Source organism: Choristoneura fumiferana, chromosome 16 (assembly GCF_025370935.1).
Source record: "Choristoneura fumiferana chromosome 16, NRCan_CFum_1, whole genome shotgun sequence".
Taxonomy (NCBI): Eukaryota; Metazoa; Arthropoda; class Insecta; order Lepidoptera; family Tortricidae; genus Choristoneura; species Choristoneura fumiferana.
Window position 1 is genome coordinate 18,410,269 of NC_133487.1, and position 20,035 is coordinate 18,430,303.

Below are 20,035 nucleotides of genomic sequence, written 5' to 3' on the forward strand. Positions count from 1 at the left end.
ATGTCAGATATTGCCCATTTATATCATAAACTGACCAAAGCAATCATTTAACCAATAGTCGTTGTGGTGAGCTGATGAGCTGTCAAATAATCAAACATCTATTTTTAGGATATCCATTTTAAAACTAACGTGGAGTAATTTTTTTTTTTAATTTATTTAACTTAAAAACAATTAATTATTACATTTAGTGTTACTCGCCAAACTGTAACGTTTATTGGCGAGAAGCGCTCAATTTATTTTAACTTAAGTACATACCACCTCATTCTACATTGTACAAACTTGCAAACAGAAGTAACAAAAGAAAAAAAAATGTATATGCATATAAAAAAAACTTTACACACATACTAATAGGTACATATAATTATTTTGGATCCCCGAGGACAAGGTTATCGAGAAGAGAATCCCTCAATTTAGTTTTTAAACCTGTTTTACATAGTTTAGGGGTCTTTCTTAGTAAACTAATTTTATTAAAAACTATTGGCACTACAAATTTTGACATTCTTTTACCATAGTAATTTTTAGCCTTAGGTTGAACTAATCTTTCCTCTCTTACACTCTCTTATTTAAAGAAAGCTTTGGATTTACTTCGGCACTTTTACAATTTGAGATCTTACGCACATGTGTATTTTATTTGCGCGTTTAGTGTGTCTTTATTAGAAGCGGTGACGAATTTAAAAATAATGTAAATAAACATGAGATAAGCTTTTGAGAATGACACAAATTCAAAAACCTCGTATGTAAATCAGTGTGTAAACACTAAATAATCTTGAAGTATAACAAGTCTAGCTTATTTAAGGCTCACTGGTTTTGAAATTAAGTTTTTTTTTTAAAGTAGAGGCGAATCCGTTTAATATTTTCATTTCAATCCCATTAAATGAAATTAAATTAAAAAACCTTTTTCACTTCTCATGCTCGTAAAGTTCATGTTTATGATGTATCTAGGCGACATAAAATGACTTTTTATGCTCTAGTGCATAAAATAAAATCTTCGTCTAATACCAACTCAAGACCAAGGTCATCAGGTGTCAACAGCCACAAACAAAAAAGTTTCTATATTTTATTTTTTTATTCAATCATAATAAATCAGTAAAATTAAAATAATGGAATTATCATAATAATGCATAAAAAATAAAAGGTACATAGAAAGTGAATTATTGTTTCCACTGTTGCTATTTCATTTCCTCGCCATCGAAGTGAAAAGCAGAGTGTAAAGCTCGAGCATTAAACCCATTTTCCCCTCGACGTGTCTATCCACCCTCGCCGTACCGGCTCGTGTGGCTATATGAACGCCTCGGGTAAAATGGCTCGTTTTATGCTCTTGTTGTACAATCTACTATATTGCCAAAACCTAGACTAAGCTCGAACGGAAAGCCAATCGTGAAGGAGTTTATTTTTCTTTTGAATCAGAGAACCCTTCAAAACGGCAGAAACTTCCACAAGCTACTACGATCCCGTCTTTTATCAGGCCCTATACTATGAAGTCCCGCTGACGCTAATATAATTTAGTACGCGAGTAAAAGGGACGATACGATACGAACTTCGATTTTCGTGTTTCGTAGTAGCCCCCCAGGCATTACAACTCTTTACTTTCCGGGAGACTGCTATCGAGAGCCTTTATTTCCTTTTGTACCTACATTTGATTCGAACCGAAAGTATCCACTGAGCATGCCCAGTGAACAGTGTAATTATTCTTTGTTTTGCCAATTGTTCATGTGCTAGGTCAGGGATGGGGAAACTTTTTACTTCGCGTGCCAATATAACGAAATACGGTGGTGATCTCTTACCATCAGGAAACCCATTTGCCAAATAAAATATGGCGGGCCAAGTTGTTAAAATATGCATCTATTCAAATTACTCAAAAATATGTTACTCCGGGAGTTTAATTACATACTAGTAAAATACAAAATATCCATAGGACTAAAACTACTATTAAATTAAAATAACTAAAACTAAAACTTTAATTAAAAAAAGAGAGGTGGGCCTCTTGGCATGGTGCCCATCACGCAGGCAGCATTCCCGCGTTGAACTGCGATTGAGATCCTTTGCACGAGAAAACTGCCGGCGCGAGGGTTGCCTGTTGCCTCCCTTAACGTATTGCTGAGCTCCCTGTGTAGCTCCAGCGCACCCTTGCCTCAAGGACCTAGTCTCGACGCCGGAAGCAAAGAAACGATATTGGGCGCCGAGACAGCTATATTTTGTGACCTTGAGGCGTTATTGCATTTTTGGCTGTTATTTACTGAAATAAAAATATTGATATGTATTTTCTAAAACACTAATTTATTGTGCAATATTTTCTATTTTCGCTCATCCCGCCCACGGTCGCGAAACAATGCGTGATTGTTGTATGCAAGCTGGCCATTGCCATTAGAATGAAATTTCTATACGAAATCTTCTCTTGATTTTTGTTTGATGGTCGCGAGCCGGAGTTCAAGCCTTCGCGGCCCGGAGATGGCCCGCGGACCTCAGTTTCTCCATCCCTGTGCTAGGTGAACACGGCTGTTATAAATAGATACAGGAACTGTTTGTATGGCAACGTTGGCATTTGGCATTTTGAATACAGAAATATTGAATTTGATTTCCGATCACGGGGTCATTTGGAATCACAATTGTTTTCACCGCTTTCTTTCTGTCACACGGTGTAGGACGATGATAGAAAGAAATGGCGAATGCGATTGCGAGCACGCGGGCTTTAGGCAATAGGCGCTGGTCATTTGAAAGGCATTTATGGGGCCAAAGTCAACATGAAGAGGCATTTGGTATCATTTGCCTTCTAGGCAAACGTGTACCGTCTTAGGCCTCATCTTTCGCCTTCCATCAAGCGAGATTGTGGCCAAACGTAAGCCTCTTGCTATTTTAGAGCCGACAGACATATCTAGAAATGACGGCAAGAGACCGGGCGGGATTTCTCTGATTCCGTGGAGTATGGGACGTGTGCTAGTGTAGGATGCAACTTGTGTTGACACACTGGCCCTGTCACATCTCCACCGAACATCAATAAGGGCAGCAGCAGCAGAAATGGCAGAAACTGCCAAAGCAGGAAAATACAGTGGTCTCAGTGCCGAATATGATTTTGTACCTTTCGCCGTCGAGACCCTTGGTCCGTGGGGCCCTGGAGCTCTGAGTCTCTTCAAAGATCTATCAAAGAGACTCAGAGATACCACAGGAGATCAAATAGCTGGCAGCTTCCTCGCTCAACGCATTAGTCTTGCGATCCAGCGGGGAAATGCTGCCAGCATGTTTGGTACCATGCCGCAGGGTCCATTTTTAGATTTATTATAGCTTTAGCTTATTTAATTTTACTGTACCTAATATGCCTTTTATTGTAATGTCTTAAATTCGCCTATTTTTATGGTTTTCACGGGATACCCGTAAAATTAATATTTTTTTTATAATATATTGGTTTTCCGAATCGATGGCAGATTTTTTTGACATTCATAAGTGCTTGTTATAGCCTTCATTAAATAAAGATATTTCGACTTTGACTCTGATATAATATTACCGAAACGGGCGTAACTTTACTACGGAGGTCTATCACCCAATACACCACGAAGAAGCGAACTGTCCTCCACAGTAGCCAAACTTCTCACGAAAATAGTCCCAAATCAGTATAATGCCGCCTTTATGGGTCATTTCTTTGAGATCATCAGGACTAAATTATTGCAAGTATACTATGATTTGAAGTCATAAGTCTTGAAATAATTTATTGAATCGGGCGTTACTTTACTTTTTGTGTTTACTTATTGTATTTGTATCATAATATGAATACAATTATATAAATACTAGTGTAATTTTTGAAAATATCCATGGGAATTCAGTATAATCCGGGATGTTTATGGGCGTTAGTGATCTCTTGCCACCAGGAGACCCACTTGCTCGTTTGTCATTCAGTCGAATAAAAAAAAATTTCAATTCGACTGCCAAATAAAAATAAAATGGTTTTCCGAGCGAAGCTGCGGGTAAAGGCTAGTAACTATTGAACTGGGAGAATTTCTCAGGGATAATAAAAATAATGTTTGAGCTCTAGTTGTTTATTTCAAATCCGTGTTTTGGTGCAGAATAAAAGCAAGGCTCGCAAGAAACCTTGCAAGAGTCAGTGTGGCTCTGCAGAACCGGATCCAGGCTCCGGGCTGAGGGCAGCCACGCCGAATACGGCACTGTATGTGTCGCGTCTGCATCACACCGTCGCAGTCGCTGATATAGTGGAATACGTCCGTCGGAAGAGCGGATACACGCTGTGTTCCAGCTGCAGTCGCGTCACTACGTTCACTTCAGCTTGTTTCTGGTGCGCGTGCCGCGGCTGGCTGATGGGGACCATCGCGAGTGCTGCCTTCTGGCCGAAAGACGTCGTGTTCCAGCGGTTCCGGGGCACCATGCCGCAGTTGAATGCGACGTCGGGGACGGTGACTCAACGGGGTCACGCCGTTTTGTCACCAAATTAGTTTTAAATATTTTTAATTATAAATATGTATGTTAGTCTGCAAGGTATTTATTATATGGGTCAAGTTGCTTGAAATAAACAAATTTATTATTATTATTGATGTGGCTGTCATTTGTTTGTTCAAAATTACTTTTTGTGGTCAGGGTAGAATCCGAAAGCCTCGTTGAAGTTCTCCGGGTCGTATGACAGCCGGTAGCCAGCTGGCAGGGTGTAGGCCTTCGACGCCAAACGGTAGTACATGGGGGCATCATACTTTAGGATGGAGGGATCATAGTTCAGGATGGAGGGATCATAGTTCAGGATGGAGGGATCATAGTTCAGGATGGGGGTGTCATATTTTAGGAGGCGGCCGTCATATTTTACAAAGGGGGCATCGTACTTTACGATGGGGGCGTCGTATTTTACGATGGGGGCGTCGTAGTTTAGCTTGACGACATGGCCGGTGGGGTAGGCGCCATATTCGGCATTCCATTCACTGAGACCAGGCTCAGCGACAACGCAGGCAACAGCCATGAAGAATGTAACCAGGAATTTCATCTGAAAATTGGTAATTTCGGTAACGTTAGGTAAAGAAGGCTGGAGCGCAAAAATAAAAATGATGATCTACTCAGCAATGCTTAGAGTAAATACCCCGAGCAGGGATAAGATACAGAGATAAGGTTTTTTAATAAAATAAGCTTTGCAAAATTATATACAACTGTTTTGTAACAAATGTGAATTTTCTTCTAGTAATCATGACTTTATAAGTTATAAGACTGAGGCATAATGACTGGGTAATAAAGTTATTTTTTTTACATTTTATTAGAGATCCTTATGTTTATTTTGGTGGAAGTAGGTATTTTTTTATTAAGTATAACTATATTTCCGTCTGACTCATTCAAAGACCTAGCTCATATTTAAAAAAAATATAAGAAAATATTTTAGTGCTTACCTTTGCGTCTTTGCTTTTTGCTATTCTCAGAGAATATGATTTTGATTTTTAAAAGTAGCTTTTTATATGTTTTTTCGGAAAGAAAGATCTATTATCAAAGATGAAGATTTAATCAATTATCAAATCAATTTATCGTTATTGGCTTTGATAATAGTTTTTGATAACGATGTTGACAAACTACGAATTATATAATCAAATATCATCAATCCATCCTTTATACGTCCCACTGCTGGGCACAGGCCTCCTCTCAGAATGAGAGGGCTTGGGCCGTAGTTCGCACGCGGGCTCAGTGCGCATGGGAACTTACACACACCATTAAATTGCTTCGCAGGTTTTTACAGGGTTCCTCACGATTTTTTCTACCGTAAAGCTCGTGGTAAATTTAGAATGTAATTTCGCACAAGAATTTGGTAAACTCCGAGATGCGAGCCCGGGTTTGAACCCACGATCCTCTGTTTGACAGGCTATAGGCCAAACCACAAGGCCACCATGGCTAATAAAATATATAATCAAATGAATAATAATTACTTTATAACACATCCATAATGGATGGAGGGATGGGCATAGGAGCAGAGGCAGACCCAAGAGGAGATGGCGGGACTCAAAATCTACAGGGGTTACCCGTCCCGTCCCGTGAACTCAGAATCTTGAAATTTGGTACGAAGCAACGTCTTATAGCACAGATAAAGGTAAAATTGCGAAAACCGTAAGTTTTTCGTTACATCATAAAATAAAAATATTTTTATTAATTTTAAAGTTACTACCTACAGGTTTACGGAACCCTCAGTACGCGAGTCCGACTCGCACTAGGCCGGTTTTTTTGGCCGAATATAAGTTGATACAACCGGTGGATGCAAGTGGCGAGTAGTCGTTCATTGTAGCGTTCTAAAGAGGCTGCCTTTTTTGACGGGTGGACGTCTTCCGGCTGCTAATGATGAAGTTGGTACTAGCCATCAACAATATAATGTAATACTTTAAAAAAAGTAAACACGTCCTTTATTTTAATTAGACCCTGACGAGAGGAAGCAAAGTGCAACTTTTCTGTTCAAGGCTTTTCTAAGTGTTAATACCATTTTTAAAGTTGATGATTGGAAAGCCACGTCATTTTCTATGCTGGTTATTCTTTAATAATAATATTTAGAGTTTATTTTTCTCAAGTTTCTTAATGCTCGGTGTGAAAAGTTGTATGAGCGACTCAGGAGTAAAATTATTTTCATCTTGGGCGTTAACAATTGAATCCCACATTACGCTCAGGATTCTACTTTACGCGCCCTCGCCGTAAATACACCATTTTGCTCCCTTGTGACACAAATAACTATTTATGCATGCATTTGATTTGGATACAAGGAGTAGATCCCTTTTTTGAACGCAACGGATCTGTGACTCCCACGTTATCGTGATTGTCCATGGGATGCAGAGGTTACTTACCTACAATCAGTAGACCCATGTGGCTTATAATAACTACAATGCTATAATGCCATGCTTCCATTCAAGGATGTAGCAAACTCAATAATTATTTGCAGGGTGGTGAACGAACTTGCGTTTCCCTTTTTAATTCTTATATGAATGTCAATCGTAGGTACAGGCTAGAGGTGTAAAATTTTTCCAAGCGATTTATGCCTTTTGTACAATTTATACCTTATGTGTCTTTTATACAATGACATTTTTGTGAGTGTCGTATTCGTTTGTTTGGCCTGTGTCGTGTGTCTCTATTTAGACATAGACATAGACATAGACATAACTTTATTTCGACATCGAACTTAAAATAATACATAATTTACAGAAAATAAAAACATTTGATGATGTCGAAAAGGAATTGACTCAGCATTATGCTGCAGTAAGTATATGCTGCCTACTACAGCGCTGATTTTCAGCCAACACCTTCATATCTTTGCACCTAATGTGTTGGACCGGAATCAGCACAAATGAGTGTGTGTCGGAAAAGTGTACAATAAATAGGTAATAATAAATTTATAAATTTACGAAGAACAACAATAGCTTATAATCTGTGATTAAATATGTAGAAACCAAACGCAAGTCTGATTAAAAGTCAAAAATAAGGTAAGTATTCGTGTTAGAGATATGAATAAGTAGCCTTCCCACCTGCGGGGAGTGCTTTTTGCAAATTAATTAAATATGCACTAAGTTTAAACTTAAAATTACTAATAGTGACTAATTTTTTGAATGGCGGAATCAAGTTATTCCAACACTTCGTGGCAGTGTATTTAAAACTACCCTTAAATGCGGCAGTTCGGTGGTACGGAACAGCTAGCTCATTGCTGACCTCTCTGAGTCCATGCGTACTGGATCTGCTTTTACGCCATTTCAGCTTATGGAACAGGTATTCAGGTACTCCGCTTTTGACAATACCGAAAAGTAATGAGGACAAGTGAAGTTCTCTCCGATAGACCATCTTCAGAATGCCTGCAGAGTTTAAATATGGCGTCACGTGCGCACGCGAGGGAATCTTAAAACAAAAGCGAGCACAAGCATTTTGTACTCTCTGCACCACACGATCTGTGCGAGAGAGCAACCGAGGACCATACACTATATCTGCATAACTCAATTTTGAGAGTATCAGAGAATCGCACAACCGAATACGCAAATCAACGCTGAGAAAGTCGCGAATACGATATAATATTTTGAGCCTGTAAAAACAGGTCTTAACGACTTCAGCTATGTGACCCTCAAAGCGGAGCGACTCCTCCATCAAAACTCCCAGATTACGCGCTTCAGATACCCTCTCCACCTGATCTCCTGAGATCATTATGACTGGGTTGTGGTCAGTTATTCGATTTATTTGTTTAGTGGAACCAAACAACATGACTTTTGATTTACTCGGATTTAGAACCAGACAGTTTGACTCAGACCAAGTTGAAATGCGCTCTAAGTCTTCGTTTATTTTAGCCACAGCCGATTCTGTGTTCTTAGGATGAAAAGAGAGGTAAATTTGAATATCATCGGCATAGAAATGGTATTTACAATTTTCTATTACAGTGTGAACGTCTGCAGTGTATAATATAAATAGAAGAGGTCCCAAAATTGATCCCTGTGGCACTCCTCTTGTCACAAGAGATGGCGAGATCGCACACAGGAGCCATCCGTGGTATGGAGATTTACTACTTGAGTACGTCCACTGAGGTAACTAGAAAACCACTCAATTGTTTCTGGTTCAAACCCGTAGTATCTCATTTTTGAAATTAATAGACGCATGTTAATAGCATCAAATGCACGCGAAAAGTCAAGAAATGTCATAATTGTACCCTCACCGTTATCCTGTGCAGACAGAACATTGTCAATAACATCAATAAGGGCCGTCGCTGTACTACGTGATTTGCGAAAACCAGACTGCAGTGCCGGCAAGATATTATTGTTTTCGAGAAAAGTAGACAGCTGCATATAGACAATTTTGTAATGTCACGAATAAACATTTTCTCTCTTTCTCTCTTTCTATCTTTCTTTTGTACTTTATACTATGAAATTAAATGTGAGAAAACAAATATATTATTAGTTTGACGATTACAATCTATGTTTTAATTATTAGCTCATAGTACAGGCCACATCCGTTATAATCTTGTTTACTTTATTTATGTATTCTCTTGTTCTACACCGACTTCGACTTCACTAATTACATAAAGCATAAACTTTATTATAACATCGATTATGCGAATTAAAAATAACTGTTCTGCTATTAAGAGAAGGCCGAAAAGCGTGTTTGTATTCATTTAGAGAAATTTTACAAAACAATTAGACGACTGGTTAATTGTATCTGTTGATTTTAAGAACATATAAATACTGTTGGGCGTTGAACGAACATCATTCATTCGTTTGTGTTTGAAAAGAAAACAAGGTATTATTTTTTATATGTATCTATCAAATAAAACATCTAAAATATAAACTATAAACTTTTGGGAGAATAGTGTATTTCCCCTTGCCGACAGATTTGCAATTTGCGGAAAGATTCCAAAAAGCTGAAAATTTCTTTAAATTTTCACAAGCAATACAAGAAATTTAAATTTAAAAAACTTTTGCAAATTCCGCAATTTCGGAATGTTTCAATACTAGAGTCCGAAGTTCAGATTTGCAATTGACAGTGTTGCCCGGGGGAGCCTTATATGGGGGAAGCTTATGTCCAACAGTGGACGTTCCTACGACTGAGATGACGATGATAAGAGAGCTGCCCGCTCTCACATCAAGCTTAAACGCCTTTTACGACATGTGGACTTGGGGAGAGATGGTTCCGTCCAGGACTGCATTGAGAGCACGCAGCGCCCCCCCCCCCTCCCCCTACCCTCTTGACTTGGGTTAGCTGCTGCTGCAGGCTCAAACTACCAGCTGTCCTATACCAAAACCGGGCATGGCACGACCTTAGCTTCGAGTCTTTTCTTCTTTGTCGGTATCTTCATTGCTGAAAGTCGTGTCTAGTCTGAAGTGATGACGGCTCTTTGCCATGCCTTAGCTTCGTGTACATTTTATTATTGTTTTTTTTTCGCAGATGCGTCTATTCTCCATTGTTTTCGCTCTCGCCTTGGTGATGCTGGCCTCAGGAGAGGTCCACTGGGACACGAGCGGTCAGTACCGTCTGGTGGACGAGGCGCCCTTGACCATTAAGTATGCGCCGGCGCCGATCGGATACTACGGGCCCATGCTCACGAAGCTGAGCGAATACAGACCCTTCGTCTACTCCTACGTCCAGGAAGACAAATACTGAATCAATACAACTTGATGGAGATCAATACGTGATGAAGCGATAAATAAATAGCAACATTTAAAATTTGTTTTGTTACTTTTAAAATTAACTACAATCTTTTTACTCTACATCCTGTCTGTATATGTGTAGGTATTTACTGTAGAGGAGAAGTAATTAAGTAAAAAGGCTGTAGTCCGTAGACACCTAAACACTGTAGTCCATTGTACACATAAAACTAAAAGTCTAATGGTTGCAACTAAAAATGCTTTAAAAAATCCAAATAATGATGGATTCGGAAATCATACTCCATCTGTCGCATTCAATTGAGGGAGCACCTAAATTTGACCCACTTCTAGCATTTGGATTGTGTTGAAACTTGGCATACTCGTGTAAATGAGGGCTATCGTTTTTTGTCTCACTAGATGGCGTACTGTTGCGTGAGGTTTTTAAGTATGACTTTCAAAGTCTGTTATTACGGGCGTGAAAACAAAGTTTAGATTAAAATCATATTTAATACACCTTAAAACCGTACCTTAAAAAATCGAGCATGCCACAGTGTTGCATAGTCCACGTTTTGTTCGGAAAAAAGGGAGGACAAAGATTTCCGAAAGACAAAACTGTCTCAAAACACAGACATTCATTGCCCCGGAACGCATATTTGCCACAATTAATTTCATATATTACAAAATATTCACAAAATTATTCTAATTAGAAATAAACCCGCGTAGCTCACTCAAAAACTATGAGATTTGACATTTCGGAGACCTCACGCTACACTAGCGCCTCTAGTGGCGTATTCATTCGCGATAGCCCTCATTGCGTGACAACCCAGTAGCGAAACCCTGGTAGTCCGGCCAGGATCGTCTCTCCAGGACGGAACTCTTCAACGGTTAATGGCATCAACTTGAAATTTGGTATGCAAATGTATTTTAGGAGACAATGCAAGTACAGTCAATAAAAAGTACAGTCAGCAAAAAAGCTTGTATTTAAAATATTTTTTTACAAAAACTTATTCATTTGATGTTGAAACGGCAAAAGATTTTAATTAAACATATCTAAGAACCATTGCTAGAAAACCTAGTTTCAAATAATAAAAACCCCATTCAAATCGGTCCACCCGTTTAAGAGCTACGGTGCCACAGACAGACACACACACAGACATACAGACACACCGACACACATAGCGCCTTTTTTTGTGTCGGGGGTTAAAAAAGCCGAGTACTGCCTTTTTGCAACGTGACGTTTGGCAACCTGTTTCATTTCACAACTTTTCATTTCGCAAACTCTAAAACTGTAAATATTTCAGGATTTATTTCAGGGCCTTCGTGTAGAACCCTTTAGGTTAGGTTAGTTTTTAAAAAATCCTGAAATATTTAGTTTCAGAAATATAAAACAGTTGGGAAATAAAAAGTTGCGAAATGAAACAGGTTGCCAAACGTTATTCGCCGAAACATTAGTAAACCTTTTAATTTTTTTTCTCAAAAATGTCCGTAAAAAATGACATTATTCTTTACATATCAGAAGGTGAAGTGCATAGTTTATGCTCAGCGAAAAATTAAAAAGTTAAAAAGATTGCAGGCGCGCTAGCTCGACAATAATGAATTAGCGCGCCTGCAATCAGTCACATTTTTTTTTAAGTTAAAAGGCCATGGAAATGTTGGCACAAGTCGTATACAGCCAAGTCTAATGGCCGGTAATGGATATTTTGTTGGAACTCTGGACTTTTTCTATTGGGTCTGAAATAGCTTGTGGTGTTTTCGGTGGAAAAAATCACCTGCAGTTTATTTTTAATGAAAAAAGGCGGGAAAGCATAAGAAAATTATTGGAATAAAATTAAATTTTATAATATATTTTGAGAAAAAGTTTATTCTATTTCAGACCGTTTCGCGATTTCGCAAATACTGTCATTAATATTTACTTTATACTTGTTTTATTTTGTGTACTTATGTAATTTTCGAAATGCGCATAAACGTTTTCTATTTCTATTTCTAAACCTAAAAAAGCACCATACCAACTTCTTGTACAAGTAACAACTACGCTGAAATAAATTGTGTACAAAAAGAAAATCAATAGCGGTTGCATTGAAATCCACAGTTTATTCATACTCTCCGTGTACCGTTCGTCGGTATTCCAGAAGTGTTCCTTTTATTTCTTCAGCACTGCGATACTGAGCGAGAAAATCACGTAAGGCACTTGTCTCACCACCAGCGAGGAAACGATTGGCTATCGACTATTTTCTCGCTCAAGAAACGAACAAAGGATATAAGATCCTGTGTGAGTAAAAGAGACACATATATTAATAGTTGATCGCTGGCTGTTCACACTGTCGGCGAGAACTCACTCTTACATCTTTTGTCGCAGCGACAAGAGCTATAAAACTCGCTGAGCTATAGATACTCGCTCAGCGATGTCAGCTTGGCGGCCGCCCCGCACGAGCGAGTCGAGTGGAGCGAGTAATCGCCCGTCGCACGCGAACACTCTCTTCTCGCTGCTCGCCCACTCGTTTCTAGTTACTCGCTCTACTCGCTTCTCGCTCATCGTCGGCGGTGGGACAAGTGCCTAATATCCTTCGTTTTGTTTTGTTTCAGCTTTGAGCTGTGTTGGGTATTGTTGTCTTCTACTGAACCATAGGCACTAAACTATAGCACTAAAAAATGCAGGTTGACTTTTTGACACTTTTTATTATGTTTTTTCGCGTTAACAAATTCTAGATTGAATTTAGCTTCATAAAGCAAATAAGTCGTGGCGGCCTAGTCAAAGGTCAAAACCTATCGCCTCTCAAGCAGAGGGTCGTGGGTTCAAACCCCGGCTCGCACCTCTGAGTTTTTCGAAATTCATGAGCGGAGTTACATTTGAAATTTACCACGAGCTTTGCTTTGCTTTGCTGTACAAACTGTGAAGTTCCCAATCCGCACTGGACCCGCGTAGGAACTATGGCTTAAGTCATCCAGTCGAATAAATTTTTTTTTTCAATTCAACTGCCAAATAGAAATAAAATGGTTTTAAGAGCGAAGCTGCGGGTAAAGGCTAGTAACTATTGAACTGGGATGATTTCTCAGGGATAAAAAAAAAATGTTTGAGCTCTAGTTGTTTATTTCAAATCCGTGTTTTGGTGCAGAATAAAAGCAAGGCTCGCAAGAAACCTTGCAAGAGTCAGTTTGGCTCTGCAGAACCGGATCCAGGCTCCGGGCTGAGGGCAGCCACGCCGATTACGGCACTGTTATGTGTCGCGTCTGCATCACACCGTCGCAGTCGCTGATATAGTGGAAGACGTCCTTCGGAAGAGCGGATACACGCTAAGAGTGTTCCAGCTGCAGTCGCGCCACTACGTTCACTTCGGCTCGTTTGTGGTGCGCGTTCCGCGGCAGCTGATGGTGATCATCGCGAGTGCTGCATTCTGGCCGAAAGACGTCGTGTTCCGGCGGTTCCGGGGCACCATGCCGCAGATGAATGCGACGTCGGGGACGGTGACTCAACGGGGTCACGCCGTTTTGTCACCAAATTAGTTTTAAATATTTTTAATTATAAATATGTATGTTAGTCTGCAAGGTATTTATTATATGGGTCAAGTTGCTTGAAATAACCAATTTATTATTATTATTGATGTGGCTGTCATTTGTTTGTTCAAAATTACTTTTTGTGGTCAGGGTAGAATCCGAAAGCCTCGTTGAAGTTCTCCGGGTCGTATGACAGCCGGTAGCCAGCTGGCAGGGTGTAGGCCTTCGACGCCAAACGGTAGTACATGGGGGCATCATACTTTAGGATGGAGGGATCATAGTTCAGGATGGAGGGATCATAGTTCAGGATGGAGGGATCATAGTTCAGGATGGGGGTGTCATATTTTAGGAGGCGGCCGTCATATTTTACAAAGGGGGCATCGTACTTTACGATGGGGGCGTCGTATTTTACGATGGGGGCGTCGTAGTTTAGCTTGACGACATGGCCGGTGGGGTAGGCGCCATATTCGGCATTCCATTCACTGAGACCAGGCTCAGCGACAACGCAGGCAACAGCCATGAAGAATGTAACCAGGAATTTCATCTGAAAATTGGTAATTTCGGTAACGTTAGGTAAAGAAGGCTGGAGCGCATAAAAAGGATGATAAAAATGATGATCTACTCAGCAATGCTTAGAGTAAATAACCCGAGCAGGGATAAGGTACAGAGATAAGGTTTTTTAATAAAATAAGCTTTGCAAAATTATATACAACTGTTTTGTAACAAATGAGAATTTTCTTCTAGTAATCATGACTTTATAAGTTATAAGACTGAGGCATATCCGCCTTGAAGACTGGGTAATAAAGTTATTTTTTTACATTTTATTAGAGATCCTTATGTTTATTTTGGTGGAAGTAGGTATTTTTTTATTAAGTATAACTATATTTCCGTCTGACTCATTCAAAGCCCTAGCTCATATTTAAAAAAAATATAAGAAAATATTTTAGTGCTTACCTTTGCGTCTTTGCTTTTTGCTATTCTCAGAGAATATGATATTGATTTTTAAAAGTTGCTTTTTATATGTTTTTTCGGAAAGAAAGATCTATTATCAAAGATGAAGATTTAATCAATTATCAAATCAATTTATCGTTATTGGCTTTGATAATAGTTTTTGATAACGATGTTGACAAACTGCGAATTATATAATCAAATATCATCAACCCATCCTTTATACGTCCCACTGCTGGGCACAGGCCTCCTCTCAGAATGAGAGGGCTTGGGCCGTAGTTCGCACGCGGGCTCAGTGCGCATGGGAACTTACACACACCATTAAATTGCTTCGCAGGTTTTTACAGGGTTCCTCACGATTTTTTCTACCGTAAAGCTCGTGGTAAATTTAGAATGTAATTTCGCACAAGAATTTGGTAAACTCCGAAATGCAAGCCCGGGTTTGAACCCACGATCCTCTGTTTGTCAGGCTATAGGCCAAACCACAAGGCCACCATGGCTTATAAAATAATATAATCAAATGAATAATAATTACTTAATAACACATCCAACTTTTCTCCACAATGGAGTCAAAATAAACCTTTCTTTCTTCTCAATTTTATCTAACCAGCTATTCAATTATTAGGCAGGCATTATGCCGCCTATGGAACATTTTGGTGTCAATTTTTTGAACAAAATCGACTGAATATAGCAAAGCAGAGCGTTCAAATATTTTTTATGTCAAAATTCTCATTTTTATTACAAGCTTTTTGCTGGCTTTGAATAGTTCCGTCCTGCGCAGACGATCCTGACCATCCAGAATTTCACTCCCACATTATTAATATATTGTCACCGGACCTACATAAGTATGCCAAATTTTAATCCAATATGACCACTGGAAGTTGATCAAAATTCGGTTGCAAGATTTGACTCGCACACATTGCATGTTAAATGACAGCTTGTAAAATAAGTTAGTTATACTTGTAAAGTTGCAAACTAAGAACAAAATGTCGGAGATAAATCCTGTAAGAACTGAGTGTAAGAACTAGATTTTATTTGCGATAAACGTTTGAAATTTATGATCGTACGAGTTCAAGTTTTTACTTAGTCTTACTCTTAAAGTATGCTCTTGGAAATATAAGAAGTATTTAGATTCTCAAGCTTTAAGTCCCGTTGTTAATTTCAACCTTCAACCTGCAACTTCTTGTAAGAAACAAAAGGCTCTCAATAGAGTATACTTAAATATTCTTATAAGTAATAAATAACATTTCCACATCTTTCACCCAGTAAAAATCCACTGACAACAGTATTTATGATTGACCTGATATATCTTGCAAGTAAGTAAATAAATAAATTTGTTATTTTGATTTTTTCTACGTAGATACTACCTACTTTTACAGGCACACGTGGTACATTTTTTTTTATTTGACTGGATGGCAAACGAGCAAGTTGGTCTCCTGATGGTAAGAGATCACTACCGCCCATAAACATCTGCAACACCAGGGGTATTGCAGATCCGTTGCCAACCTATAGGCCTAAGATGGGATACCTCAAGTGCCAGTTATTTCACCGGCTGTCTTACTCTCCACGCCGGAACACAACAGTGCAAACACTGCTGCTTCACGGCAGGATTAGGGACTAAGATGGTGGTAGCAATCCGGGCGGACGTTGCACAAGGTCCTACCACCTGCAAATTTTACTGCATATTTTACATAATAGAAGTATTTTATGTTATCTTTATCCACTGAGGTTTTGCAATGAAGTATTAATCATCCTATCCAGAAATATTGCAAATATGGTGAAAATATCATTACAGCATGGGGTAATAATTATGTTTATCGTTATGCAAATACATTTAATATGGTCTCTACCTTTAATATAAGAATAAGATTCATTATAATTTAATTCCTTTTGCACTGTTATACAGTCAAGGGCAACGATACGGCCAAAGTTGCAAAAATGTATACACGGCCTTAATGTGTGCATAAAGTCGTGATACATATTTTTGTAACTTTGGCCGTGTCGATATCTTTGCCCTTGACTGTACCCAGGTAGGTAATCTCAAGCTCTTAATCGCCGAAAGTTTAAGACAATAAAATAAAAAACTGTAAAACTTCACGTTATATTTCCATACCATTGTGATTAATATGACATGCAGGCCATAAAACTGTAAGAGAATATGATTATTGCAATTGAAATGCATTTGACTAACTAAAACACCTACTTATGTTTGTGCCTTTTTTCTCTTCAAAAAAAATATATATCCTACTATTTTTTTTAACCTACACCTTATATAGTTTAGTTTAGTTTATTTATTCATTCAATATAGTAGGTACATCATAAATTACAAAAATTACAGTTACAAGTATCTATGTTAAAATCGTCAAAGGTAATATAAATTAATTTAACAATAATAAAAAAAATGCTAAGAATGTCAAGTAATGGGATAAATAAAAAACAATAATTAAAATCAGATTTTTTCTCCACGATGGATCGTCATTATAAAAAGATAGTAAAATTAAAAACAATAAAGTTTATTCAATAAATTTCAAGACTACAAAATTATACTTTAACCAATAAATAGGTAACAATTATAACAATTATAGGACAGGTAACAATTATAGGACATTAATTCCTCCGCCAGTACTTTTAATGGAACTAAAGGAAAATGGCGTTTTTTTCGCAAGTTACAAGTGAGTAAGGAAGGAACTTGTAAAGATACAAAACTGAACAAACAATCGCAATAGCTTCACAGATCTACATGCAGTAAATAATCCATAGTGACGTAAGTATTCGTAATATCAGAGCTGTTGTATTGTATTTTGTAAAGGTAGTGCCACCATAGTTAAGCTCTCGCACACAAGAACTTTTCATGTAATGACCAGAGGGATTTTGACATAAATTTCGTTCCTTCTCCTTTTGTGCAATCAGTACTTCATGTAGCTGTGTGCGTGCGTAATCTAATTTTTCACTTCAACTCGCGTGACACTACCTACCTATATCTGAGTTGTTGTGTTGTCATTGGGACCAGCAGGGCTACTACGAAACTCGAATCTCGAAGTTCATGTCGTGTGGTCCCTCTGACACTTATACTATTTAATACGAGAGCGAGGACGGTACGACACGAACTTCGACTTTCTTCGTAGTAGTAAACATCGCTCACATCGGGATCTAATAACCAATCAAACAAAGTAATTCCACATCAACTGATAAGATAATTCGCGTTTATGTGGCAAACTATGAGGGTATGAATTAACCGGTCATGCATTTTAGGGAGAACAAAATACTCGGTTGTATATGCACCCTTTTCGTTCATACTGCAGTACTTGTTAGTAACAATTTTTAGGGTTCGAGGTACGGAAAAAACGGAACCCTATAGGATCACTTTGTTGTCCGTCCGTCCGTCTGTCAAGACCCTTTTTCTCAGGAACGCGTAAAGGTATCAAGCTGAAATTTATATTAAATACTCAAGTCTACTGTCCCTTGGAGCTGTGAAAAAATCAAACTTCCAAGCCAACGCAATCAAAAGATACAGCCGTTTATGCCTCAAATTTCCGCAAATTTTCGATACTCGCAAGGGAATCAATACCCACAGGGTACTTCCCGTGAACTCAGAATCTTGAAATTTGGTACGAAGCAACGTCTTATAGCACAAATAAAGGAAAAATTGCGAAAACCGTAAATTTTTAGTTACATCATAAAATAAAAATATTTTTTATAATTTTAAAGTTACTACCTACAGGTTTGTACGGAACTCGGTGCGCGAGTCTGACTCGCACTTGACCGGTTATTTTTGGCCGAATATAAGTTGATACAATCGGTGTATGCAAGTGGCGAGTTGTCGTTCATTGTAGCGTTCTAAGGGGGATGCCTTGTTAGGGTTCCGGAGCCAAAATTGCAAAAAAGGAACCCTTATAGTTTCGCCATGTAGGTATGTCTGTCTGTCCGTCCGTCCGCGGCTTTGCTCAGGGACTATCAATGCTAGAATACTGTAATTTTGCACACAGATAAATATGTAAACTATGCCGACAAAATAGTATAATAATTTTTTTTAAAATTCCTCCCATAGACGTAAAGTGGGGGTGTTTTTTTTTTCTCATCCAACCCTATAGTGTGGGGTATCGTTGGATAGTTCTTTTAAAACCATAAGGGGTTTGCTAAGACGATTTTTCGATTCAGTGATGTGTTTGCGAAATATTCAACTTTAAAAGCAAATTTTCAAGAAAATCCAGCGTCCCCCTCCCCCTCTAAAATATAAACCGGTGGGTGGAAAAATTTGGAAAAATTCAGGATGGTAGTAAGTATATTAAACTTTTAAGGAAAACTATAACGGCTAAGTTTTCTTGAGAACTATTAGTAGTTTAACAGTAAATAGCAGCCTAAGGTATAAAATATACCTAAACTTGGAAGATTCCGTATAAAATACGAAATCCTTAGAAAAATATTACTTCATTTTTTTGTAATGGCTACGGAACGCTATTTTGGGCGTGTCCGACACGCTCTTGGCCGGTTTTTAACCAGTGGACGTCTTCCGGCTGATGATGATGAAGTTGGTACTGGCCATCAACAATATAATGTAATACTTTAAAAAAAGTAAACACGTCTTTCATTTTAATTTGTTTTTATGCATGCATTTGATTTGGATACAAGGAGTTCTCCCTTTTTTGAACGCAACGGATCTGTGACTCCCACGTTATCGTGATTGTCCATGGGATGCAGAAGTTACTTACAATCTGTGGACCCGTGTGGCTCATAATAACTACAATGCTATAATGCCATGCTTCCATTCAAGGATGTAGCAAATTCAATAATTATTTGCAGGGTAGTGAAAGAACTTGCGTTTTCCTTTTTAGTTTTTATATGAATGTCAATCGTACAGGCTAGAGGTGTAAAATTTTTGCAAAAAAAAGTACTCCGAAACGTACAGCGACATTAATTTATGCCTTTTCTACAATTTATACCTTTTGTATACAATGAAATTTTTGTGAGTGTCGTATTCGTTTGTTTGGCCTGTGTCGTGTGTATCTCTATTTCAATTTTTGTAATGTCACGAATAAACATTTTCTCTCTTTCTCTCTTTCTATCTTTCTTTTGTACTTTATACTATGAAATTAAATGTGAGAAAACAAATATATTATTAGTTTGACGAGTTCAATCTATGTTTTAATTATTAGCTCATTGTACAGGCCACACCCGTTATAATCTTGTTTACTTTATTTATGTATTCTCTTGTTCTACACCGACTTCGACTTCACTAATTACATAAAGCATAAACTTTATTATAACATCGATTATGCGAATTAAAAATAACTGTTCTGCTATTAAGAGAAGGCCGAAAAGCGTGTTTGTATTCATTTAGAGAAATATAATAAAACAATTAGACGACTGGTTAATTGTATCTGTTGATTTTAAGAACATATAAATACTGTTGGGCGTTGAACGAACATCATTCATTCGTTAGTGTTTGAAAAGAAAACAAGGTATTATTTTTTATATGTATCTATCAAATAAAACATCTAAAATATAAACTATACACTCTTGGGAGAATAGTG

The 20,035-nt window shown here is 38.2% G+C and overlaps 3 protein-coding genes across 3 annotated transcripts in view; all 3 read right to left on the reverse strand.

Annotated features, from left to right (window-relative positions):
- The window catches only part of gogo (thrombospondin-1 like protein golden goal), a 533,136-nt gene that overhangs the window by 102,243 nt on the left and 410,858 nt on the right, over positions 1-20,035 (reverse strand). The window lies entirely within an intron of this gene.
- On the reverse strand, positions 4,013-5,458 carry LOC141436119 (uncharacterized). The gene is made up of 2 exons (XM_074098977.1): positions 5,370-5,458; positions 4,013-4,975 (listed from the first exon to the last, which is right to left on the reverse strand). Exon 2 carries the CDS (start codon positions 4,973-4,975, stop codon positions 4,565-4,567), a length of 411 nt encoding a protein of 136 aa, XP_073955078.1. The 5' UTR covers positions 5,370-5,458; the 3' UTR covers positions 4,013-4,564.
- Positions 13,648-14,599, reverse strand: LOC141436159 (uncharacterized). Its single transcript, XM_074099041.1, has 2 exons — positions 14,511-14,599; positions 13,648-14,100 (listed from the first exon to the last, which is right to left on the reverse strand). Exon 2 carries the CDS (start codon positions 14,098-14,100, stop codon positions 13,690-13,692), a length of 411 nt encoding a protein of 136 aa, XP_073955142.1. The 5' UTR covers positions 14,511-14,599; the 3' UTR covers positions 13,648-13,689.